Below are 26,989 nucleotides of genomic sequence, written 5' to 3'. Positions count from 1 at the left end.
TACCACTAATATGACTGCATTCTGGGTGCTCAGTTCAGGAGAGACTGACACTAGCAAGCATCCATTTTTAGGAAGGAAAATGGATCATGTTAAAGAAAATACCGGCCATAGTCTTTGACTTTATTACATATTGGTGCATATGAAAATAATCACTTGGAGATTCTGCATGTATATTTTTGTTTTAGGTTTAACAATTATTTGTACTCCATGTAATTGGTCTTAATTGAGCTAGTGGGAAATGCCAAGGTAGAAAGGGTTTTGTTTGATTTAATTTGGAGCTAGCCCAGTTAAAATTGTTTGAGAGTTACATCCAAAATTAAAAAAAAAAAGTCACAAACCTGAGGCCATTTCTGTTTGATTCATTTTTCCCTGCCCACTTGGAGATTTTGCATGTATATTTTTGTTTTAGGTTTAACAATTATTTGTACTCCATGTAATTGGTCTTAATTGAGCTAGTGGGAAATGCCAAGGTAGAAAGGGTTTTGTTTGATTTAATTTGGAGCTAGCCCAGTTAAAATTGTTTGAGAGTTACATCCAAAATTTAAAAAAAAAGTCACAAACCTGAGGCCGTTTCTGTTTGATTCATTTTTCCCTGCCCGTTTTTGTGTGTAGCCTTCCAGGAACCACCGCAAGAGGGCTCTGGCTGCACGTTACTGAAATCCTGAATTCCTTGTTTCAGGCAGGGATCTTTAGATGTGAGGCCATTAGTTAACTATCAGTACGTTCCTTTAAAAAACTTAGCAAATTTATTTGGGGTTACAAAATGGCGCTCATGCCACCTTTATTTAACATGTGTCTGCATAAAGTATTGTATTGTTTTGGAAACTGTGTAACCCAACCAAGAAGTGTCAGTTACTTAGGTAGACAACCCCAGAATTAAAAGTTAAAAAATTCAGAATTACAGAATTTCTCCCTTTTCCATTTGAATAATTTTGGGATATGTTCTTAAATTTAAGGTTGTTCATGAAAATAGTCCTCCATCTGAGATTGTGTTCACAGTAAGACAGCTTCCAGTACATGGATACATTCGGAAGTTTTCCTCAGAAGAAAGTTATCTCAGTTCTGACCAAAAGCCAGCTTTGAGCTTCACACAGCAAGATGTCGACGAGGGCAAAGTTCAGTATGTGCAGACAGTTTCTGACCAACTAGATGACCATTTTTTTCTGGATGTGACCAATGGTGTCAGAACAGTGAGTGGAATAGAGATCTCTGTAGACATCATCCCCAGAATGATTCCACTGGAAGTACGGAACTTTACAGTATTTGAAGGGGGCTCAAAAGCCCTGGTGGAAGACTATCTAAAAATTTCTAGTAGACACTTCGCAGGACTCAGCTGTGAATTCATTTTAACTGAGCAGCCAAAACATGGGTATGTTGAAAACTCTCATGTTCCTGGAGTAAAGTTAGCCACGTTTACCAGAAAACAGGTAATGTCTTTGGATCTTCTTAGACCTAGTCTTGATAAATTATTTGCTTTGATGAAAGGTGTGGGATTTTGTGAGAGGTAATGAGATACAGGAGTTTGAGCTTTATTCTGGCCTTAAGTTAAAGATCTTCCTTTTTTTCTGTCTGGTCATTTGGAGTGGGGAGGGAGGCTGCCTTGTTGTGGTGAACCACATCACTTCCTCAATGGCACTATTGATACAGACTAATGTACTATAGCCACAGTAGACTGATGGGCCACTCATATTCAAATAGAGTTGTAGATACTCTGGAAATGTGAGACTGTGGGTCCATTTTGAAAAAAAAAACAGAGGAAGTGCTATGTAGATTGAGCAAGTAGAAAAGTGGAAAAAAAATAATTTTTTAAAGTAATTTCTTTGCTCACAGATAGCCACTATAAGCACAATGTGCTAATTTTCAGTCATTTAGGTCCAAGAACCAAGATGGTATCATAGGTCACACACTAGCATTGTGTTCAGTTTATAGATTCCAGGAAACATTGTTAAATATAGTGGGGTTGGATTTTCATTTTTCCTTCAGGAGGAAGGAAAGAATGCCAAGATTGGCAGGATATTCTGACCAGAGGAATGGACAGATGAGCAGTAAAATTTACTGTTGTGAATGGAGCAAAGATAGAGGTACAATCTGATATTAAAATGAAATGTTTACACAGTAAATACAGAGAGCCATGACTAGAATGTTTTTCAATGTGACATTTATTTTCTTCTAGCCTCTTTAGTTTTTCAACTTGTTGTATTTTTCAGGTGGAACAAGAATTAATCTACTATGTTCATGATGACAGTGAAGAACTGATGGACAGTTTTACTGTGATAGTAAATAACACGGAGTTGCGGAAACAGAGTTTACCCCAAACTGTGTTTGTAACTGTTACTGCAGTAAATGATGAAGCTCCGGTTGTAAAAGTAAACAGAATTCTTCAGGTATGTTTGTCAACCTTTTGAAATGTTAAAATTAATTCCATTAATTCTGATGCCATTTCATGCACCTTCATTAACAGACTGTTAGGTTTGTATCTGGTAGGATAGTCAGTATAATATGTTGTATGCCTTGGATTTAGAGAAATTAATGCTAATAAAAGGAGGCAGTACATAGATTATTTGTATTTAGGAAGATTGTAGACATGGAGAACTCTTTTGGCTGTTGTAAAGTTTATCTAGATGGCTGAATGAGCGTTCTTTTAATCTTAAACTTATGTGAGGTCTCTTGGACTGATGTAGGGCTTGTGAGGGTGGATGGTTTACACCTGGATGTTTTCATGTTGCTTGCTGAGGTGTCTTGAGGGCTGTTAATGAACTTGTAACTTAGAAAAGTACCAAGAATAGTGATGATGGGAATGCCAACTTTTCACTATTGTATTTGTGCAGCCTTCCAACCCGGTGCCACTTGCCATGAAGTGCACTAAAGGGTCAGACTTGCTGAAGTACATTCTGCTGGCTGCTCTTGTCCAGATATGCCAGTAGGATGGGACAAGAGAGAATTTATTATGTGTTGGGTATTTCTTATACAAAACAGGAGTGGTTCCCTTTTAAAGAGTTGCAAATAATATGATGCAGTCTGTGGAAATCTGGGGTTATCAAAATATTAGTCCAAGCACTGGAGCTATTAATTCACAGTATCACAGTGTGAGCTGTGAGCTCACAAAAAAACATGTTAACTTGGCTTTCTAACTGCCTTCCCCCCAGAAAATCCTGAAGAAAATTTTAAAGTTACCTTTAGCTCTTAATAACCATAGCTGACTTTTTAATCTACAGGTCTTTGAAAAGTTATCTACCACTACAGAAATGACTACTATCAGTTCAGTTTCTGTGCATTTTCAGATTTATTAATTAATTAATTAGTTTATTTATAGCAGGATGTATTTGTATAGTATTTGTTTGTGTTACGATAGCAGTCAGTAATGAGAACCATTTTAGTAAAGACACTGTGCCCAAAAAACCCCCACTTATAAAGACTTTCAGTCTGAGATCTGATTAGTAAAAACAAATTAAGTGACTCCAAAAATCAGGATGAAATGAACATGGTCAGCTAAGTGGTCACATTAAACTAGCTGGAAGACATCAGCGTGGATAAACTATTTAGGAATAGGCTTGAAAGAAGATAAGCAGGATATTTTGAAGCTGCAGTCATTCCCAGTGCTCTATGTTGCAGTTTATAAATGAATGGGTGGTACCAAGACATGCATTTAATTTTATATAGTTAATTGTGTGTTGGAGAGGGAGAGTGTATTACTGTAAAAATGATGGTAATCTTGTGTTGTGTATTTCACATCTTTTCATATGAGAAAATACATTATTTTTTAACTAGCTGTAGTGGAAGTATTGTACAGCTTCATAGGGAAAGCAGATAATCAGCAGGTGCCCACAACAGAAGATAGCCTGCCCTGTGCAGACACTGCTGGCAGAAGAGCAGACTGCCTTCACAAACATTTGAGTGGCACAGAGCAAAATCTTCCCCAGTTTATGTAATTACAGTGGTACTCTACAGACATCAGCACAGCATGCAGTAATCTTTGTCTAGTCATAGAGAAGACAGCACCATGTTCAGCCAAGGTTTTTGGGGTCTCTGTTCTGGTGCATTGCTGACATTAAACTGTTGGCATTGAACTGCTGGAATTGCAGTCTATTAACAGACCTAAGGCTGTGTAGTGCCCTGCAATGCAACTTATGGATTTTTCTAAAAATATCTGTGAATCTAGGCTTCCCAAGAGTAGGGAAAACAAAGCTTCACCTACCCAGAGCTGGTCCTCTCTACTGGGGAGGCAGTCTGTGTACTAGAACCAGGAAGCTGCCTTTGTGCCTGTGGTTTTGCTAATCATGCACAAGCTATTGTTGAAAAATCAAGTTTATATCTGTTGTGAGTGGCTACCAATATGTACACATATGATGGATTCATGTGCAGTCTAAAACAAGTCTGGCAGTCAAGTTATCTGCTGGGAGGAATATGCTGAGATGATTCTTCCTCAAATCAAACTTGCACATCCTCAGTGGATGGAAGAAAATGGGTTTTTCTTAGTCCTGCTAAATACTGAGACATGATGGGCATTCCTGTGTAGGGCTGGCTCCATGTTCAGCCAGTCTGTGCTCCTCAAGAACATTGCTAGTGGTAGATACTAAATAACAGACAATGTTGCTTTTAAAAACTCAGTAGCAATTTCATCTATTTTGTAAGGTTGGAAATGTACAAAAGTATAAAATGACTGACGAGTACTGTAAAAACAGAAGTCCAGTAGAACTGTTGGGAGTTGGCTGAAGTTTAGCACCTCAGAAATTTTGCAGGTCACGACAGCAAGAAATGCTGAATGATAAAAAAAATAGGCTAGGATGTGGCATCTGCTGCTGAGAAGTAGCTTATGTGAAGAGAGGTGCATTATGTGGCCAGTGATCTTGCTGTGGGAATATGGAAGTTAATTTCGGCCTTTGTCATGGGCTTCTGTCCAAATGCAAGAAACTACTGGGTGTGTGTACATATGCTGAATGAGCCTAACTGTAGCTTCCTCACTTCAGAGACAGCCATAACATCCCTTCTTCAAACACCCTTGTATGTTGCTATCAACGTTATGAGCACCGTGGGAGGAGTTTCAGAGTGACAGACATCCCGCCATCTTGGGAATTTTTTCTCTGTTTTTTTCTCTAGGAAGAGGAAGTAAATGAGGGTTTAAGGTGTTTTGGTTTTTGTTGGTTTTTTTTTTTTTCCTGGCTCAGAATTTATGACATAACATTTGAGATGCAGGAAGTTTTACTGTCCTGAGAACTTCTGTAATGCATTTAATTTAAATACTTTCCATTGCAACTAATTTGTGAGATGTATTTTTATTTAGAAACTTAAATTATCAGCATTTTAGATATAATTTCTTAAAATTTCCACAGGTTCTATGGACTTCTTTTTCTGGAATAGGAATGGGTAAAGGAAAAAGGATGTTTTGAAGAAAATCACTATCCTGGCATTATATGCTGCAATTATATGTGTTTAAATACATGGGTGGCAATCCTATGAAATTACTGTATTTTCCTGTTGCCACAAGAGGGCTATATTTTCCTAGAATTAGATTTTTTTAAAATGCACAAATTTCAACAGATTATTTTTGTTGTTTTCTCTAAATTGCTCTCTAGAGTTAAAATGTGAATATGCACTGTCTGGTAGAATATGTGACATGCAAGGAAATACTGATGAATTCTGTAAGTAGAGCAGAATAAATTATTTTACATCAGCAAGGTCATGAGCCTTTTTTTGGACTATGCCTGTGGAATATGTTAGGCATATGAAAAATCAGTGTCATGCTGCATGATGGAAGTTCAGATACAGCTTGCATGGTGTTCTTCAAGGAGATTTTGATCTCAGATATGAAAAATAATATGCTTGTAACATTCTTGCTATGTTCTCAGTGTTTGCTTCCCTATGGTTCTTTCCACCTCTTAGATCTCCTTTCATTCTTCAAAGATCATGTTGCAGGCCATCTATAGTACTTAACAAGCATTAAGTGGTAGTGTGCTGGGACAACAGAATTAAATACTGACATTACAGAAAAAACAGTTTTCTATAATTAGAAATTTTAATTATTTTTTCCTTTAGTAAGGAAAATAATTTGAAACTTAGTGAGTCATTTGTAGTAACAGCTGTCCGTTATAATTTCTTATATTTTTGCTTATTCTGTATGTGACCTTTTATCTTCTTCATAGAATAATCTATGCAAATGCTACTGAGATGAATTAAAAGGAATCAGTACAAAACCTGTGACACTGATGTCCTTATTTGGTGCCACTCACTAAGTCATCCTGTGCTGTTGTTGTTCTGTGCCATAAGTGTAATTCTTTATCTAAATTTATTATTAATGATTATGTTACAGCAAAATACGTATTTCAGGGGAGAAAATAACTATTTGTTAGTTGAAAGGTACTTTCTATTACAAACTTATTGACTAGAAAAAATCAAACTTCATTTTAGTATCTCTTTTTCCATGGCACATATTTTGTGACACAATGTAGAATGAAATCTTTCTTCTCTTGAAGAGTGGTGGCACAAATTTCAGTCTCTTAAAATTTTTTCTTTCATTGTTCATGTTAAAAAGTAGAATTAATACTTAGTGAATTGTGATTACTGATTTTTAGCTTTGGCAGAGGTAAAATGCTCTTTGTTAAGGATCATTTGTCCCCTTCAACCATTTGGTGTGATGTTACTACCAGATATTTATTAAGTGTACTAAGACCCTAGGAAGACAGGAAGGAATGATGCAGTGTGTTTTGAAACTCAAGCTGAGGTTTTTAAAGGTTGAGCTCTTAAGATTTTACACTGTGTTATAAATTGTGTATGGAAATAATTAATACTGATGTAGTGAATATTTTAGAAATTTCACTTCGTATTGAGATAAATATGTATCATTCTTTGTTAGCACTTCTGTCTGTACTTCCAGATATATACAGCAGAGATGAAGAACAAAATGGGCCATTGCTTATCCTTTCCAAACAAGAAATTATCTAGTCAGATAGGAATGAAACCCAGAGAGCAGTCCTTTCTGCTTGAAATAAGGGATCTTAAAGATCATTTAGTCCCAGCTGCCCCTGCTGTGGGCAGGAGCTCCTCCAACTAGACCAAGCTGCTTGAAGCCTTATCCAGCCTGGCTTCGAATACTGCCAGAATTTGGGAATCCACAACCTGCTTAGGCAACCTGTTTCAGTATCTCACCACCCTCACAGTAAAGAATTTCGTCCTAATACCTAACTAAAATTCCCCTCTTTCAGTGTGTACCCATTCCTCTTTCTCCTGGCACTCCAGTTCCTGTCAGAGAATCCCTCTTCAGCTTCTCTGCAGGCCCCTTCAGATTCTGGAAGGTGTCTGAGGTCCCACACAACCTTCTCTTCTCCAGGCTGAACAGCCCCTATTTTCTCAGACTGACTTCATAGAAGAGATACTCCAGTCAATCTCTTGTCTCTCCTCTGGAATTAGACTTAGAATGTGCTCCAGATTTAGATTTACCAGAAGTAAATTATGGTTTTTATACCATCTTTCTGAAAACTAGTTAACTATTTTTCTGCAATTGTAACCTTGCAAAATGGTAGGCAGCCTTTGGAGGCATTACTTGTTTCATCTCCCTGAGTGCTCTGACTGAGCATCTCTGGGTTTTTTAGTGCACTAAAAAAGGGACTTTAGGGCATTTTTGCTAGAAGAAAACAGTACAGATACAAGAAGTGTTCCATTTGTATTAGAGGTTGTGCTGTCCCCAGGCTGTTTTTATTTCATCTTTTCTGATGGTGAAAGTAGAACATATTCAGCGCCTTACCTGCTGTGAAATGCATGACACTAATATTCATGTGTGTGTGTTGGAAAGCAGCTCCTTGACTCAGTTATCATAATACAATTTTTGTTATGTTTCTAAGAATTTGTATAATGCTTGACAAATAGAGCACTTGTGCTCCAGCTGTCTGAAACTCTTAACTGGGGTAGGGCGTGTTTGCTTTTATTATTTCAAGGTCTTGTATTTTGCAAGCTACTTGCCAGGATGAGCTATGCCAGTCTGTGATCAGAGATTTGGATGGACAGTTAGGAAACCTGTTACAGTTGCACAGCAGAAATCTTTATTCTTTCTTTTTCTTGGAGTCATGTGTCATACATCCCTCTCCCTCATCTCCTGTTGTCCCAATTTTCTTTTGTATGCATTTTCTTTCTTTCTTTATTTTAAAAATTATTTTTGCTTTTCTAGGTGTGGGTGGGTTCAGTCACAGAAATAACTGTTGATGACCTCTGTGCAGAAGACAAGGACTCTTCACCATCAGAACTGGTGTATTCTATTACTCCACCTAGCAATGGACACTTGGCTCTGAAGTCTTCTGCAAACAAAAGCATCCTTACTTTTACCCAGGCTCATATAATTAAAGGGCAGCTGGTATTTGTACACAATGGTATGTGATTTCAAAAATACCACATCTGATATCAGAATAGTGCTCCAGTTCAGTATATTTGTGTTTATAATCAGTTAAAGGTCACAAAGATCTCAAAACACTGGTTATGTGGATCTCAAAACACTGGTTATGTGAAGTATTATACACTGGTTATACATTATCTCAAAAACTAAAGATGTGTGATGTCTGCTTAAAGGTGTGCTCACTGGGAAACCTTGGTGTTCTTGTGGTTCATTAGATAGCAGCCTTCTTTCTCAAAGCAGTTTTACAGTATGGGAACATTTCCATGCAACATTCAGAGATAGGAAATCCATTTTTTTTTTACTACTGTGATTGAAAATTTTCTGAAGCCTTTCTGTCTTGCTACAGCACAGAGCTGTTCATGGACCAACAGTCTCACAGGTACCTGCCGTAGTGCAGTGATGGATGATGAAGTTACAGTCATCTGTGTGGTATCAGTGTCCCTTCCCGGATCTGAAAGAATTAATCTTTAAATATTGACCCTAAATAATCTTTAAATCTTTCTCCTGTTATCCAGAGCTAGAGTTTGGGTTTTTTTTTCCATTTTGGAGAATGTGTGGGGAATAAAAGAAGTCAGGGCAGCTTCATGCATCCTTGAGTGGCAGTGGTGGGAAGCCACAGGAAAGAACTTCCCAGTGGGGTTCCAGACAGAAGAGGTAGGGCTTTCACAGGGTAATAGCTGCCTGTTTCCTGCTGCAGCTGTATTACTACTTGCCTCAGTTGAAAGAAGAAAGGAATTGCCATGGAAGGAATCCCATTGTTTTGGGATGGAGATGGAAGAGGCAGGCTGGAGTTCCAGTACTCCTTTGGGTGCAGCAGTCACTCCAGATTTGTGCTGTGTCTTCATGAGGCTGAAGTGCTCTGCCTTATGATGCACTGTCTTGCAAAGTGCATATGGGTTGCTGAAATTGCTTTACAGTCAGCTGCTGGTGAGCTGTAAGTATCGTGCTCAAATAATTTGGTCAGGAAATAAAAGGTCAAGAGCATGATAAAAGTGAGCCAAGCTGTTTAAATTGTTCCAAGGGAGACTTTGACATGTAAGAAGCTCTATGATGGTAGGACAGTGGTAAGTGTGAGGAAATTAATCCGCTCTGTGTTCCAGAAAGGACAAATGCACATCTGTAGTCTTAGACAGTGAATCTTGATTTATAAAAGTGAAAAGAACAGAAATTTTGTTTTCCAGTGAGTGGGAGTGTAGAGTAAATTTGTAACATAAAATTACCCAGGTTATGTGTCAGGTCTTGCAGCTGCTCTGGCTGTGCTGTCTGCTTAACCTCATGGTCTCCAGTGCTTCACAAAGTACTCTGGTCATTTCACTTCCTTGCATTTCATCATCAGTGATTTTCTTCCCTCCTTCATCTTGACCCATTGCTGGAAATGTAATTGTTACTCCACTCTCCAGCCTTACCTGGGGCCTTTCGTTATGTTGTTGCTGTCATTCATCTTTTTATTCCTTTTCTCTGTGTTTCCTCTGTTCCTTGTCATCAGTTTTACAGTGTGTGCTGGCTACTTTGTCTCCTCTTGGAAGTACTCCCATCTACTCTTCCTACTCAATTTGAACCCTTTCCAAAGGGAAGAGCAGGGTCTTCTTGGTTGAGGCAGCTCTTCCATCCTCTGGCTACTTCTCATGGCACTATAATTTTTACACCTGTACGTGGCAATGACTCTTCATTCTCAGTGTCTTCTTTATTGCCAATGAAAGTACTACTATGCTTCGCTTTTATGCCTCTAAATTAGACCTCAGAATTTTCCCTTCACATTGCTCAGCCTTATGAGTTAGATTATGCTGCTTATTCTGTGGTATGAGTTGCAAATCTTCCTCTTTGTTCTCATGTTTTACCCTTGGATTTTTATTACTTTCCTCCATAATCCCTGATTGCTCTATCACCAGTGTAAATGCAAAACTAGAACACACTTTTCCTTTTCTGTACCCCTCTTTCAGTGTAAGAATTCCTTCTCTTTTTCACTCTTGCTTCACTCTAGGGTGCTCCCCTCTCACTTTTGCAGTATGGGCCCTGCCCTTAAACCCTGACAGTGTTTTTCTTAGGGCAGTAATAAATTGAACTCTTGTTGGTTCTGAGGTCTTTGTGTTTCTCAGTGCAGCTTTTACAAACCCTCTTTCTGGTGTCCTTTTAATCACCTCTGATCAGACACATTAAAAAAAATTAATTGTGATAAAATGATAAATGCTCCACCCAAGCAGAGCTTCAAGATGCAGTTCTGTTCCTGACTGCTGATGACAAAACGTCTATGTCAATCAAGCAGTTGACCTGCCTTAGCCAAAAAAGCAAGTGAGGCTGCATTAGCAGGTTTGTTTTCAACTTAGTACAAATAGTAGACTCCCAGATGCTTTTTTTGAATAAGCAAATGATTCTTTTTTATTAGAATATATCAGAAAATAAGAACTTTTACAATGAAAAGAATATGATCAGATCTTCCAGAGCTGCTTTGGCTGCCTGGCTAATAGGAGAGCATTTCTTAGGTGTATTTTAAACTGTAATCTCAGAACACGCCTTTGATTCTTCTGATGTGTTAATTTATAGTTAGGCAAAGTATGATGATCTTTACATGAAAGTATGTGGTACTTTCTGGCTTTCAGTATCTGTATTCTTGTAGCAATATCTTATGGCTAAATTGGGCAAAGCAAATACAAGAGCATGGCAATTCTTTGCAACAGATAATGTTTCACTTTTTTTTAGTCTTTTTACCTAATTGAACATCATGGGGAACCTCTGCTTGAAAGCAGCCTGTCAGTTCTGAGACATGTATTTTTACAGGAATCCACTCAGACTCCTGGAGGTATTTTGCTATTGCTGGTGCCAAAGTACATACAGGACCTAAGATTAAAGGGAAAAATGTGCATTTATTATGAGTACACATAACCTCTGAAATAGTTTTAAGCTGTGACAACATACCTTCTTCAGCAGAGCTGAAGTGCAGCGATGAGGCTAAGGAAACAACCCAAGAGTTTATTCAGACCTTTAAATATAAAACAAAATGAAAGAACATTCAAGTTACCTTTCTCCACAAATTCCTTCTTTTCCAAAAAGTGACTGCCTAAGACATAAATGGAGTTGGAAATTTTGGAGTAATTTTCACCCCAAGTTTAAGTAGGTTTCAGCTCCACTGAGTCAGTGAAGAAAGAGAAGTCACACTGACACCACCCAAGACTGATTGTTGAGATGGAACCTCCTTTTTCTCCACAAATTCCTTCTTTTCCAAAAAGTGACTGCCTAAGACATAAATGGAGTTGGAAATTTTGGAGTAATTTTCACCCCAAGTTTAAGTAGGTTTCAGCTCCACTGAGTCAGTGAAGAAAGAGAAGTCACACTGACACCACCCAACACTGATTGTTGAGATGGAACCTCCTTGTCTGGTGGCTCCAGTGAGCCCTGCTTGACATACCCGACACTCACACAGTCAAACAAAGTTTTCTCACTGAGTTCACCTTGGGTTTCCCTTAGCCAAATCTCAGGTGCCTGTATCCTAAAAATAATTTGCCTTGGGTTTCCCTTAGCCAAATCTCAGGTGCCTGGAAAATTAATTAATTTAATTAATTAATTAATTTTAATTAATTAAATTAAAAATAATTTAATTATTGTGCAACTACAGAATAATGGCTCTGGCTGGGAGCCCCTGACAGGGGACCCTGACCAAAATACTTTGCAATCTAAGCCACAAAAGTCTGTAGTCCCCAGACTACAGACACCTGCCATGTCTCTGAGTGTTGGTCCCCTGGCAGCAGTTCCCAGTGCCCTTTGTTAAGCAAAGGCTCAGCCTCTTGCCTCAGGCTCCTGCCACCCAGAGCTCAACCCACAGCTCCACTGCAGCTGCACCCAGAGCTACCTGCCCTGAATGTATTCCTCAACAGAATTTCACTGTAGCCAAGAGTGAAAGGTGTCCAGTGTATGTTTGTGTTTTCTGTGACAGAGTAATACAAGAATAAATTTATGGTTTTGATTTCCACAGGAGCAATGTCTGGAGGCTTCAACTTTCAGGTGACAGATGGTTTGAACTTTGCACCCCGACAGATTTTTAGCATCACAGCTCAGATGCTGATCATTAGCCTTGAAGTGAACAAAGGACTCAGAGTCTTTCCAGGTCTGTTTTTTGAGATGATCATGATTTTGTCCACTTGAAAGTATTGCCTGATATAGAGTTATTTGTCAGACAATTAAGTGATTAAACTGTGGAAAACTGTAGCTGGGACTGTGTTTTTAAAAAAAGGGTTAATGTTTTTTCAAACAGCATGCTGCTTTTTTGCTTTGTAGTGTTTAACCTTTTGATACCTGCATGCTTGGAGTCATAGAAACTGGCAGTGAAATATTTAACTACAATGTGATAATAACACTGTCTGCCTAAGCTCTGGAGATTTCCTATTTAGGTTTGTTTAATATCTCTGTAGTCCATTCAGATATTTAGAGATGTCTTGGTGGTTGTGATAGCAGCTTGTAAAAGCAATAGAGGAGTGAAGCTTGTGGCCATGAGACTGAGTAGCACATGTAAGTTTTCCAGATTGCTAGTTCACTTTCTTTTGTTTAAAATGAGGCCAGAGAACTTTGATTCATATTTGTAGCTAGTTGGTTCAGCAGCTGAGTATTTTTTTAATGAAATCATACCATTGAAGGAGTTGATGTGCTAAGAGTTCTCACCAGAGCCATTTATTCCTTTGCACCGGCAAGAGTAATCCCTCATTGAGTTAGGAATCTAACATTTATTGCAAGATTAAAGGAGAAATAAAGATTAGTTTTCTCTCAGTAGTATCTTGCATCACACTTTTGTTTGTGATGCCTTCTTTTTTCAGTTTCCCTGAATGTGATCTGTAGAATCAGAGAGACACTAGGAATTGGCAGAGTTTTAGAGGTTGTAATCTGTACCTTGATTTATTAATTGGATATAGAAGAGAAGCACTTTATCTTCTTACACTTCCTGAATATAAGCTGCATAAAAAAAGGTTTGCAGCAAAAGCCACTTAAACTCGGGCAGCAAAAAATGAGATTGTAGCAGCATGATCTTCTAATTCAGTCAATATAAATGGGATTCACATAAATCCACTTACAAAGCTTATGAACCTGCAATTTTGGTGTGTAAGGTTGCCTTGGGCACAGGGATTTACTGGAATTCTATCTTAAGCCAATGATAATTATAAGAAAAGTATGCCTAATACTTCCATAGAAGGCAAAGTCTCTCTAGGCTGTCAATCAGTTCTTCCATTTACAAAATACAGTATTTCTTTCACCACTGCAAACTGTAATCATCCAAGATTACAGTTTTTTCCCTGAATTCTCACTTACTTTGTGTTAGCAAAATTCCTTTTAGATGTTATAAAGTGTTACTAGCTTTTTTACACGTTCTCTTTATGGTATTTTTTGGAGACATTCTGGAGCTGTATGGCTTTCAGCTGTACTTTGCCATCATGAAATGACTATTACAACAACTAGGGTGCCAAATGGTTACTATATATAAAAACAACAGCCAGTGTCCTGTTAAATTTTATAGCCCTACTTAAAAGGGATATTTTTTAGCCAGCTTGAGAAATCATCTCTCTGGGGTAGTAAAAATTGAATTTATTGTGAAGAATTTACCATGTCATGACTGGTTCTAAACTATTCTCTAAAGCATATTGTTCTACAATTTTATAAGAGCATGAACTGCTGTCTTTTTTTTGTGTTGGGTGTACCAGATCTGTTTATATAATTCATATATTTTTTTCTGTTTTAACAGAAGCTTGTTTTATTCAGCATACTCAGAAAATTGACTGCTAGATATATTAGCTTTTTTTATTGTATGCTAGCTATGTGCAGTGGAAGGATTTGCTTCTTCGGGAAGGCAATTGCTCAAAAAAGAAATGAGCTGAGTTTCTCTGAGGAGAGTAAGCCTGACTTGTAGTTAATTAGAAGCAGAGCTGTCTAATCAGTCTCTAGAAGAGATGATTTATAACTGTTTAGCAGTGGTAGGGAGAATGCTCATGCCGAAGCATTTTCCAAATCTTAAATGCAGGCAGTAAAAATGTGTAACAAAATTATGAGGCACCAACATTATGCTGTTGCATTCTACTTGATTTGATTAGCTTGGCCCAACTCAGTGTCACCTGTTCTTGTTGTGTGTCTTCCTCCTCTTATCTGTTCCTGTCCCCTGTGTTTGGGTGGGGATTTTGTGATCTCTCCTTCTGTGATTGGGAACACATGGTCAGTGTTCTCACTTTATTTTCTTTCACCCAGTCTGCTGGCTGGCAAATAACCTTCCTCTTTCTGTTGAGGTATCAGACCAGAGAACTACTGTGAGTGCCAGGGAAGTTCTCAACTCTCAGGTGAGAAGTGGGTGATGGAGAAGGTTATGTGTGAGGAGGATGCTAATTTACAGAAGAGCATGATAGACTATGTTGTCTGTGTATTTCAGCCAGTGGTGTTCAGTGAGTGAGGTCAGGTCTGCTAGGAATCGAGGGAGTTTTGCAGCAGATCCCTTGCTCCCCATGGCCGTGCTCTGTGATGGCAGTCGTGTGGTAACCTGGTGTGGTCAAGAAAAATTGGAGCAATAACTTCCATCACTACAGTGTGACCACGTTTTGGAGTCACTCTGTCCTACTCTGTTAAGGCAATAAGGCCTAATTTGCATAACTAGCAGGTTATGCAAATAACTGCATTTGCTGGTTTATGTGTTCTGATTAACTCTTGTGCTAAGTTGTACATTCTTGACCACATCTCTATGCACAAGGTCATGTGCATATCTTCCTGTCACAGAAAAAAAAGGAAGAGAAGGGAGAGGTAGAGGAGGAAGACTTCTTGAATTAGATATTGTCTGGGAGAATTTTTCTCAACCTGAGAGACTCCTTCACTTTTCAAAACAGTATGGACACAGAGGGACATGGAAAGGTAAAAATGTGAAAACAGGAAGAGACAGAAGATCTTATAACAGCTCTGTTTCAAAGCAGTTGTTATTTGAACCAGAGCACAAGCAGATGTGAACAAGCAGGCTCCTGGTATTAATAATGGCTTTCAAAGCATCCCTGTTCTTCAATGTCCTTACCATGTTTTTTTAATTCTGAATATTATGGTGTAAATATATATATATATATATAATATGTGTGTTATTTTGTTTTATTCTTGTATGAGATAGATAGATAATTCAGACTTCAAGTATATTTAATAACATATAGTCTTTGAAATTATGTATTGAAACCTATAAAGCTTGTTGCTCAAGGAGAATAGAAAATCTGAAAATGGAGGCAGAAGTGGGGATACAGGGGGAATAGGATGATGGGACTCTTGCTCCTCTAAAATGATTATTGAACATAAATTTTAGTTTGCTGACTGTGTACCTTGAAACTGCGTCAAAAAGAGGCCAGATAATTTTTTTTCTTTTAGGAAATTACTAGCTAGGAAATTATTGTCCCAGCTGTGTCAAAAATTGTCTTGGTTTGACTAATTCCAGAAAGCTCATTATATTCTTTAAGACAGAAGGTAGTAACCTTAATAAGGTTAGTGTTGTGCTATGTATTAAAAGAATTTTGTTACACCCAGTCTCCATCTATCTCAAGAAATAATACATAATTTCAGTTCAGGATGTTATTTCTGTTACATGGTGTTCTTCCTAGTTTGTTTAATTCAGTACTTATGTTTTAATTTTATTTAATTAAAATCCTTTTTCATATTGATAAAGTGTATTATTGTTAATGATTGATTTTTTTTTTGGTTTATGTGTTCACTAGAAACTTTGCCATTTTGACTCTTCTCTGAGTCAAATCACCTATGTCTTCTGTGGCAACTGGGAATACCAAATACATTGGAGTTTGAATTTGGCTCTAGACATGTGAGAAACAGGACTTATACATGCTCTGTTCTATACTTCAGGCAGTTTTTGCAGAAGCCAGTATTTAGTGATTACATGTGCTGAAGATAAGTGCGTTTTTTGCATTTTTAAAACATGGGTACATCCTACTAATGGGCTTTTTAAGTGAAGAAGCTGTTGAAGAGTTGTAACCAGAAGGTAATTAGAAAAAGAGTACCCCTGCTGATCTTATAAAATGTTATTAAAATGCTATACCTGAGTATACCTGAGTGAGAGTGCAAGTAGTGCATACAAAACTTAGACTTTTGGAAAAAAATCTGTTGTAAATCTTCTTCCTATACTTGACATTTTTTAGGTTCCAGGAAACCTATTTCACAACATGATCTGAAAGCTGTAACCAGTGATGTGACCAGTGCAGGAAACAGAACTATAACTTTTGTGGTTGTAACTTCCCCAAAACTTGGAAGGCTGATCAGAGTAGATTCTGACGATGCCACTGAGGAAGTCTTCAGTTTTACGCAGTCTATGGTAAGCATTTACTCTATAACAGCTAGTTGAGGGGCAGAGTGTTACTTCAGAGGGCATCTCAGTTGCTCATTCTTTGTGTGATCCATTTATATCTGTTAAGTAACCAGGCATATGTGACCCATCAGTGCAATCACCAAAATTTGCTATGTCATTAAATATCTGGCATCTATCTAGTAATGAACAAAATAAGAGCCTTTGTTCCCCTCTGCTTGGATACTAGCAGGGTCTTGGCAATTCCCACTGTTTTGCTTGTAAAACTATTTGTCAGGAAGAGCTGTTCTGGTGCCATTAACCAGCAGTCAGAGGTTGGAAGCTTTTAGTTTTTGGCAAAAAGAGCAGCTTTTTTCTCTATGAAAAGTCACAAGTATCAGATCATTTCAACTGTACAAAGTCCTTATGGCTGTCCCCAGAGTGACTTTTATTGACTGGATTGGCTATGGTACTAAGTGTGTGAAGTATCTTAACTGTGATACAGGCTCTCTTACTGAATGACTGAAACGTGGCAGCTTATGTAACTTGATGGAAAAATTCTTCTGCAAAAGGAACTACTTGTCTGTGTGCAGAATTTGAATATAACTATCTTCAGCATACATTAAGCTATTCGCAGAAAATGAAAGTGAGGGAGATAAAACGGGGTCAATCTTCTGACTTTGCTCATGGGAAAACATATTTTTACAGATTTTAAATGTAGCTATTTGATTGAGTATATGAAGGAATAAGAAAATCTCTTGGCCAGAATTTGAAACTTGGGCAGTAAAACCTGGAAAATGGACAACATTTTTATTTGTTGTCATCAGGCTTTGAAACAACCTGACCAAGGATGGTTGTAGAATGGGTCTCCACCTGGACTTTATAAATCAAGATGAACACAGAATGGTTCTCATAAAAAACATGCTGTAATCCCATTATGTCATTGGTCTTGTTTCAAAAGTTGCTGAGTTTTGTCTTGTTTTATGAAAGTGAAGAACTGTATAATGACACTTTACCCTTCTGATCCCAAAACGTGATTTTTTTGAGTATTAGATGAAACGATTAAGCATGTTAGACAGAAGATATTTCAGCTGAGTTTTTGAAGTGTCACTCTTTTTGCCTATGGATATGACCATTATGTGTGTATATAGGACAATACCATGTCAGAACATGTCACTTATTCTCTGTAACTTCAGTTTTTAGTAATGTATAGCTAACTTTCCTTTTACTTTATAAACTGTGAAAGGTTTTGGGCTGAAATAATATGTATGCTTTTCTTGTCTGTTGGAGATACTTATTTTGGCCGTTTTAATTTCAAACAAGTAGAGCTAAATGACTTCTTGCAGGTGGAATTCAAGGATCCAAACAAGATTGCTGTTTATTCTGGTAGAGGATGAGATACAACAGAAAGAAAAGGGATCTTAAATAAACTTTCAGTTCAGTGTGGGAGTTAAGTATGAGTGAAGAAAAATGCATTTATGTTACAAATGTTGTACATTTTCCATGTAACGGAGATGAAAGTGTTTATTTTCTTTTCAGTAATAAGCTTGAAAAACTGATTTAAATTCAAAACCATTTTGTATTAGTGTAGGTCTGTGGCTATTCACTGACTTGATTCTGTGTTGAAGAACTTGAAATTTCACTTTGGAAAAGTAGTTATTACTTTTTCTGGGGTGCTGAATTCTTCTGTATGTGCTGTGGTTTATTGCTTTGTTGCCAAAGGGAAAAAAAACCCCAGCAAAAAGAAACAGAAATTACTATTGTATTCCAAGACATTTTTTTTGAACAGATGTTGTTCAGCTAATACAAGAAAATTATTTGCACATTAAACAGTCATAACTGTCAAACTGTCATAACAGCATTATTTTCAACATAATGCTTGATTTTTGTTTTTCTCTGCAGTACTTTCTGTGATATCTTAGAAGTATTTTCATCTCACAGCAAGCCACACCTTCTTCTATATAGAGTCATTGCAGAAGTAAACACAGAAATCCTCACCAATTCCATTCTGTTCTTAGCCCAGACATTAGAATGGATTTTCAGTCAAAAAACCCAAATCAACCAGCCAATTAAGATGGATACTAAACACTGCTGAATTTAAAGGATGTGTATTGTGCCTGTATTTTTTACAAAAATTTGCTGTCCTCATCTTGAAGTCCTAGAGAGGTTTTGGAAAATTACCCTGAACTAACATATCCTTTTGCTATTATTTTTTTGTTTGTTTGTCCTATAATAGCCATTAAGAATGAAATCAGTATAGGGAAATCAGAAACCTGGAGATATGGATAAAGGATTTTATCACATCAGTCTAAATTTTTCAGAGAAAAATTGGGATGGTTTTGAGGCTGCTGAGAAAACTGATCTTGAAAGCCCAGTTTGCCTAGTGATCTCAGTGGGGGCTGTTGCAATAATTTCAGGATTCAGTCTCTCTGTATTTACACCTCAAATTCTATACTTCTAAACTTCATCTGTGTTAACACCGGGGGGATTTTGTTTTCTTTTTTTCACATCTTTCAAGCATATATGATAGAAATGTGTACTAATGAGTCCCTTCAAGGTGTTTGCAGGGTGTGAGGAGTGTGTTAAAATAGTAGATATAAAACCAGCACCATCTCTCTGGCAGTTAGAAACTAACATGTGCAGTCTGGTCAGTGGTTGCCTGGAAACTTGCCAAGGATTTAATGGGTGTAGCTGTCATCTCTTCAGGCCAGTGAATGAATTATCAAGCAGACCAGATGCTGAATCTACTGGATAAGATTCAGTAAGTGGTCTGGTCTTGTTATCATTAGGAATTATATTACAGTTCCAGTGTATTATAGTATTGATCATAAAATTCAGGTATAGTTCCAGCTTGTGAGAAATAAACTGAAAATACTGCCTTTTGCTTTGGGGTCTAAAGAGATAAATGATTTTATCTTATATGTTCGTTTGTTTCTCTGGAGATTTACTGCAGTATATTGCAATACTTTGAAGCTTGATTGCTCACAGTGGACTGATTAGATTCCTTGAGTACAATGATCTGCAAGGTCAGTGCAGGCAGGGAGAGGACAAACCACATTCCTTCTTGTCTTTTAGGACTCTCCTAAAAGGAGATCCCCATCTTGCTGTGGTGTAGAAATTTTCCACTCCATAGTTCCATCAACTTTTGATTATAAGTGGGAGTAAATATCAGTGGTAATTACACTTCCTTCAGGTTTTCTTAGTCTCTTACCAAGTATCTTTTGCCATTTGAAGGAAATAACTGCGTGAAAATACTTCTCCAGCCTTCAGCCTTTCATATGCTTTTTCAGGACAAATAATCCAGCCCTGCTAGTGTTCTTACAAAGAAAACTCTGGATGTTGATACTCTGATTTGTAAAAATACAGTCCATCTGAGCATGTGATCACCATTACTAGTTTGAGGCAAACTGCCTGAAAGGAGGCTGTGGCCAGGTGGCTGTTGGCCTCTTAGCCCAAGTAGTAGGATGAGAGGACATGGCCTCAGTCTGTGCCAGGGGAGGTTTAAATGGAATAGTAGAACACCTTTCTTCATGTGAAACATAGCCGAGTATTGAACCAGACTGCCTAGAAAAGTGGTTGAATCACCAACTGGATATTTTAAAAGATGTGTAGATGTGGCACTTGGGACATGATTTAGTGGTGGACTTGGCAGCTGTGGGTTAACAGTTGGGTTAGATCTTACAGGTCTTTTGCAACCTAAACAATTCTATAATTCTGTATATACTGTGCATGGACTAAGATACAAAGGTCTCTTTGAACAATGTTCTAAGATACTTTTTCTGTCCTTAACACTCCTCTATTTATAATCACCTTGCTCTTACACATATGTCTTCTTTTTACCTGGATCAGGTCGATGAAGGTGTGATCATGTATGAACACTTACATGCTGAGTCAGCTGACTGGAGTGCAGAAGATTTCTTTACATTTACTGTATCCTCTCCACCATCAGCTCTGGATATCCAGATGTTCCATGTTGTCATTTCATATGAAATTGATAGGCATGATCAGAGTAGTCGTCTTCTAGCAAATACAGGTAAAAATTCTTCACTGTTTTGGCTCAAAATTGTTTTGGATCTGTCAGAGTCCACTGAAGAATGGAGAAAAACAAAAAACTTCTTTCTCTTCAGGAAGCAGTGACCAGAATACTTCTGAGACAGAGAGTTCTGTAGGGTAGTAGCTTGGAAAGCTGCGTTCACTGCACCCTTAGAAATGAAATAGCTACATATGTTTGATGCTTCCTACTGCTGTAGAAGATATTTTGTTTTCTATAATGGTAAAAAACCATTATCTATAATGGCAAAAAACACTATCAGAAGCTTTTATAGTACAGCTATATAATGTTCAGTTTCTAAGATTCTCTTTTCATTTCTGCCAGGTGCCATAGTCCAGGAAGGAGGTAGAGTATTGATCAACAAAACAAATCTAGATGCTTCAAACCTATTGATTAAGCTACCTGATGTACAGCGCTCTGTGTATGAAGTCTGGTATCAGGTTGTGTCTTTACCCCAGCATGGCATGATTCTTGTTGGAGAGCGAAACGTTACCAAAGAAAAGCCTAACTTCTCTCAGTATGTACTGGACAAATTTGGAATTATGTATGTACATGATAATTCTGAATCTCTAAATGACAATTTCACTTTTGCTGTTTGGTTGAACCTGAAGAGCAAGCCTGCTACAAAGCCCCATAGTGAAGTTTTAGAGGAGATGTTTAATATCACTGTTTTCCCAGTGAATGACCAATCTCCAGAGCTGAAGACTAAAAGACTGCACTTGAAAGTCCTGCAGGGAGATGTGTCAATGCTGGGGGCAGAGAATCTGAAAGTTGAAGACTTAGATAATGCTCCAGCTGAGCTGAAATACACCATTGTTAGCAACCCCAATAATGGTTACTTAGCAATGAAAAGCAATCTCAATGTCTCTATAAAAGATTTCACACAAGCTGATATTGACAGTGGTAAAGTGTGGTTTGTACAGGATGGAAGTTCATCTTCTGGGGTGTTTTATTTCAGTGTGACTGATGGTAAACATCGTCCTTTATACAAACTGTTCAGTCTTGAAGTCGTACCAATTGCTCTTGTCCTCGTCAACCTTACCAATGTTGCGCTGCCACAGGGCCAGACATCTGTCACTATTACTGACATTCAGCTGTCAGCCGCCACAAATGGAAAAAGCACTAATATTATGTATGAAATAACTCAGCCACTCAAATATGGCCACCTCATGATTGGAAATGAGCAGGTTACTAAATTTGAGCAGGCAGATTTGTACTCAGGAAGGCTCTCCTATCACCTGACAAATCTTACCGCTTCCAGTGACGTACTGGAGTTTATGCTTTTTACTGCAGAAGGCAGTCTAACAGGACAAGTTCTGAACATCACAGCAAAACCTTTAGTACAAATTGTATCTGACCTGCAGATTTCAAATCAAGAAGCTTATACATTTGGAACCAGTGACCTGGATGCTTCTGAGCTAGCCAATTTGACAAACAGTAATCCTAGATTTGAAGTGATAGTGCCCCCCTCTCACGGAAGGATTGTTAAGAAAAGGTTTGTGAATGATGCAGTGTTTGAAGATATTCAGACTTTCACCCAGGCTGACATTGATAGTGGTGTTTTGCTTCTAGACATAGACACAAATATGACAGGCATTGATCTGTTGAATGACTCATTTACTTTTATACTCAGGGCAGATGCTGTACAGCCTGCTGTTGGCTGTTTTCAGTATTCCATTGTGCCACACAGTCCTCCACTTGTGCAGGGTTTTACAACAGAAGTGCATTTTGTAACCAGCATGACCACTTTCAAGGCTCACTCTACTTCAAAGGATGAGGCATTAGTCTCCTCACAGAATGAAGAGCCTGCAATAGCACCACAGAAGACTGAGCCAACTATGTGGCCAGGGCAGAATCACTGGGGAAACCTACATGAGGAAGGTCCACTGCTAAATCAGGCCATGGGAACAAGTGTATCTGTGGAGATGAAGATTACAAACCAGGTTAATGCCAGGAGTCCCAGAGAGCAGGCAGGTGAAAGCAACCCTTGGTACATTATTATCCCCCTGGTCCTGGTGTCTGTGCTGCTCATTGTTGCTGTTACTTCTGTGTGTATTTTGTTAATGTGTCAGAAGAAAGAGAAGAGAAAGCCTTTAGTCAAAAGTCAAACAGATGCAACCCTCAGTAGTGCAGATCGATGTGTGGAACGGAGTTTGACTGTGCCTTCTGTCACAGTGACTCCTCTCCTAATGGGGGCTGAGAGAAGTACAGCCTCTACATTCGTGACAGTAAAACATGAGCAGCTGCTTCCTACAGTGGCTTCTCCAACTACAGAAAGATATCTGAAAAACAGCTTTTTAAATCTTGATCCTGAAATGATCCAATATTGTCGAAAAACAAACCCAACTTTGAAGCACAATCAGTACTGGGTATAGTTACACTAGTTTTGGTCATGCTAATTGATGTTGTATGGAAAAGTGAATATATATTGTTAACATATATACTAATTTATCAAATGGGTCAAATACACTGTGTGTTAGATGAAATTTAAATACCTGTGAAATAATAATAACAAAAATCCTGCTGATTACAGTGGCCATGATAGAAGATTTGCAGTTGGTATGTCAGCAAAATTCTCACTTAACTCAGTGGGGAATTTGGCCTCATGGGTTTTGAGTCCACCCTGTGTATGCAGTATTTTTTATTTCTCATGAAAGGTAAAATAGAATGTTCTGTCTTGGATTATTTATTTTTTATGGAATTGTTGAGGTGTTTTTTAACTGATTTTATTATAAAGGTCTTTTATTCCTTCTGAATCACTACTTCTCTTTGAAGAACTTAAAATTGTTTCAATAAGTCATTTTTTCATGATGCTAATTTCAATATGTAATTTTGACCTGAAGTCTGTTCAGAGGCCATTACTAAAACAAAACTGAATATTTTGACAGGTCACTAAACTTGATATCCAGAATTCAATTCAGCAACAAAAATACAGCAGTGGATAAGAATTCTGGTAGAATACTGTGAGATATTGTTGTTTTTTGTTTTGGTTTATTTTATACTGAACTCTAGCCTTTATTATCCGAAAACTGCTAAAATATATCCTTTAACTCTACTCCACGTGGCAAAAATTGAGTATCTGTCAGTCAGCCTGTGTGCTTAATTGCCTTTAAGCTTAGATTATGCCTGGATGTGCATAAAATTTCCTGAGAAAGGGGTAAATTCTGCTTTCAGTGAAGCAAACACAACTTTCTCTGGAGTCTATGTACTCAAGCAGATGTCAGTAGAATCAAGGTCTGGGCTGCATATTGTCATGGGTCCTGAAGCTACTGACAGAAGCAATCCTGAAGGTAGTGTGTATCCTCTTTGGAAGTTTCACAGTTTACCCTTCATCTTCGAGAATACTGAACAGATACGTCTTATGCACTGCTACCAAGTACCACATACTCCAGCTTTGCTCTGGTGATAAAATGTGCAATAATTTCTGTGCAAAGGGAATATTTCACTCTTTTTGGAAATCCAAACTCAATAGTGATGTGCAGTCTTGAGTTAAGGCCCAATTTTATTTCTACTGAGAAAAAATAATACAATTCCTGTTGACTACAAAGAATGAACTGGTTTCAAGGAAATGGCACTGTGATCCTAAACAGTCTCTTATGAATTTCTCATCTATATTTCACCTTTAAATTGCTACAGGTCCCATCCAGTCTCTTTGTAAAAACTCTGTTCTCAGCAGTCTCAGTACTGCAACCACTCAGTAAACACTGGAATACCATTTTTATTTAGACCTTATTTTATTTAGGTACTGCCATTTTCGCTTTTGTAGAATGGATTTGCTGACCTTGAGATCCTTGGTGCTATTCATCTCATACTACTTTGTTTGGTTGATTTCTAGAATTTTTGATGATTAAGTGTGTTTCTGTAATTTATAGATTCTAGTTATGGGAAATTTTCACCCACAAGGTGGGCCAGATGTAAAGTGTGCTTACTGCTGTGTTCTGGGAGCTGAACACAGGAGTAGTGGAGTAGTCCTCATCTTTTCCACCTCTGCCATGAGCAGACATGATTGTGGTGCATTTTTTAGAGGCCACTTCAAGAAGAGTAGTCCATGTCATACATGGAAAATATCACAAGCCACATCTTCAGCTGGTCAAGTTATGAGAGTGCTAGAGACTAAAGGTATGAACCTTTCATGTGCTCAAACTAAAATGTATTAGAACCTGGTTTCACAGGTTTTGCATTTGTCATCACTGTATCTTCCCTGATGCCAGTGTGTGAGTTCAAGCATCTGATCAGCATAAAGGGCTCTGGGTGTTCTGGTGTCTCAGCTGGATCTCACTATAGATCTGTGTGTGGTGGACCTTCTCTGCTTTCCCTGAGGAGGGCTCTGGGACTGTTCTGAGCGACTCTCAGCCCAGAGGTGGTGTTGCCAGCCACCACAGGGACACCCCTGCACCCTTTGTGGAGGTACAGCTGTATGTCTCTTGCCATTTCCTGGGATGCCTTCTACCAACACCAGCTCCTCCAGATCCCAGCTGTCAGATGCAGCCTGACTCCAAGGCTTCCAGATGCAGCCTGACTCCAGCCTTCTAGACAGTGGCAGCAACTTGTCCCTTTACACCAGGACACATTCCAAAGAGGAATAAAGAATTCTAATCTCAGCACTTTCCTAACACATGAAGATGCCTGCTTCACTTTTTTCTAGTTCTGAGACCTTCCTGTTGAGAGCAAAAGACACCTCAGGCTCCAGATCCTTCCACGCAGTGTACCTGCAGTTTGATACCAAAAGAGACCACTGCTGAAAACTCCTGGAGTCTGGTGACAAAATCAGCTTGTGACAGGGTGAACAAATAAACAGAAATGAAATGTGTTCTTTGTGAGATTTTGCTAAGTATATTGGTGTAAAGACAGGTGTGCCTAAATTTGTGGTGTTTAGTGTGTGTTGGAAATAGAACACAGGTCTGATGTAGTGCTGGTGATGAAAGGAGATGGTAGATGAGATGCTGGTAAAAAATGACCATTATGTAATAGCCAAAAAAACCTGCCATTCAGTTATAACTCCACAATGGAATGGGCATTCTTGAGTTCGAGCATTTGCATGGTAGGAGAAAAAAGCACTACATAAGAACATCCAGAGAAGTGGTAGAATTTATGCTGGCTCTTTCAGCTTTAGCATAAGCGGCTGAATTCTTGCTCTGTTTCCGAAATGGTTTTGGTTGACAAGAGATGTTCATTTCCAGTAGATTAGCAATTATGGGGTTATATCTTGTGCATTTTGCTCAATTTTTAAAGCATTGAGGGTTTTTTCAGTTTTGTTTTTGTTTTTATAGTTAAAATCAGCCTTAATACCTAATTAATCAGGGAAGTGTGCCAGCATTCAGTTTTCTTCCTCAGTTTTTGCTGCTGTGAGACAACTGTGCCGAAGTGCCTGCCATGTTATGGAATGTTTTAATGAAAACTTTGTATGAATGTAAGTTTATTGTTAATCAGTGATTACTTGGTTTAATGTAAAATGCAGAGGCAGTATTGCAACGGAAAACTACATAATAATTTAGCTTTAAAATCCCATCCTGAATCCCTAGTAAAAAAAAAAAACAACCCAAAATTAAAAACTCTGATTATGTTACACTTTTCCTGTGGACAGTGCAGAATATTTTTTGGCAGAGGACAAGAGTTTATCTTGTTCATACATAGATATTTAATATAGATAAGTCTGCTCTGGCTTAGCTAGTCCAGGTTTGAGGTGACAAAAACTAGCTGGGATGAATCTCATACTGGGTTTCCTAAATTACAATCAATCTAGAAAATGCAAAAAAACCTACCCCATTTTGTGGTTATAGATCTTTTTGAGATTGTAGGAACACCCATATTTTATGGTCAGAATCTGGCTTGAATATGTTGGTTGTTTCCCTTGGCTTTGAAATTGTGCGTTTTATTTAGCGAAGGTGGTGTTTCTGAAGGATTCCCCTTTTTACCAAATGGAGTTATAAACTGCAACATGAAATGTATTAAATCAATAAACTTTTTGTTTGTAATCCATGCACTTAATGTTTTTGTGCTTTTTTTTAAGACCTCTGAAGTACAGAGACACAAAAGAATCCCATTGCCAGTAACAGCATTCTTCTGAGTTTTCTGATGTTTTTTTTTTAAATTGCACATGTGTTCGGGTGGATGCTGTGCTGTGCCCACTGCCACTCAGTGTGTGTGGCTGGAAAAGGAGACACCTCTCACTGTGGACCTAACCTGGCCATGTCCAGCAACATCAAAATAAAATGCATTGATTTGAACTTGCTCAAACTTGTGCAGTGAGGACTGCACTGGGTTTATTTCAGGA

General features: G+C 38.1%; 1 protein-coding gene across 1 annotated transcript in view; it reads left to right on the top strand.

Moving 5' to 3' along the window:
- Positions 1–26,694, top strand: part of LOC120502354 (chondroitin sulfate proteoglycan 4-like) — a 36,244-nt gene extending 9,550 nt beyond the window's left edge. The window contains exons 4-10 of the mRNA XM_039709686.1: positions 957–1,427; positions 2,208–2,384; positions 8,159–8,357; positions 12,348–12,479; positions 16,522–16,694; positions 20,514–20,697; positions 21,040–26,694. Of these exons, the coding sequence (XP_039565620.1) occupies positions 957–1,427; positions 2,208–2,384; positions 8,159–8,357; positions 12,348–12,479; positions 16,522–16,694; positions 20,514–20,697; positions 21,040–23,090 (3,387 nt within the window). The 3' untranslated portion in view covers positions 23,091–26,694. The remainder of the gene's footprint in view (positions 1–956; positions 1,428–2,207; positions 2,385–8,158; positions 8,358–12,347; positions 12,480–16,521; positions 16,695–20,513; positions 20,698–21,039) is intronic.
- The last annotated feature ends 295 nt before the right edge of the window (positions 26,695–26,989 follow it).

Source organism: Passer montanus, unplaced genomic scaffold (assembly GCF_014805655.1).
Source record: "Passer montanus isolate IOZ18808 unplaced genomic scaffold, ASM1480565v1 scaffold22, whole genome shotgun sequence".
NCBI lineage: Eukaryota > Metazoa > Chordata > Aves > Passeriformes > Passeridae > Passer > Passer montanus.
Note: the sequence above shows the minus strand (reverse complement) of the source record. Positions and strands in the feature narration are given on the sequence as shown.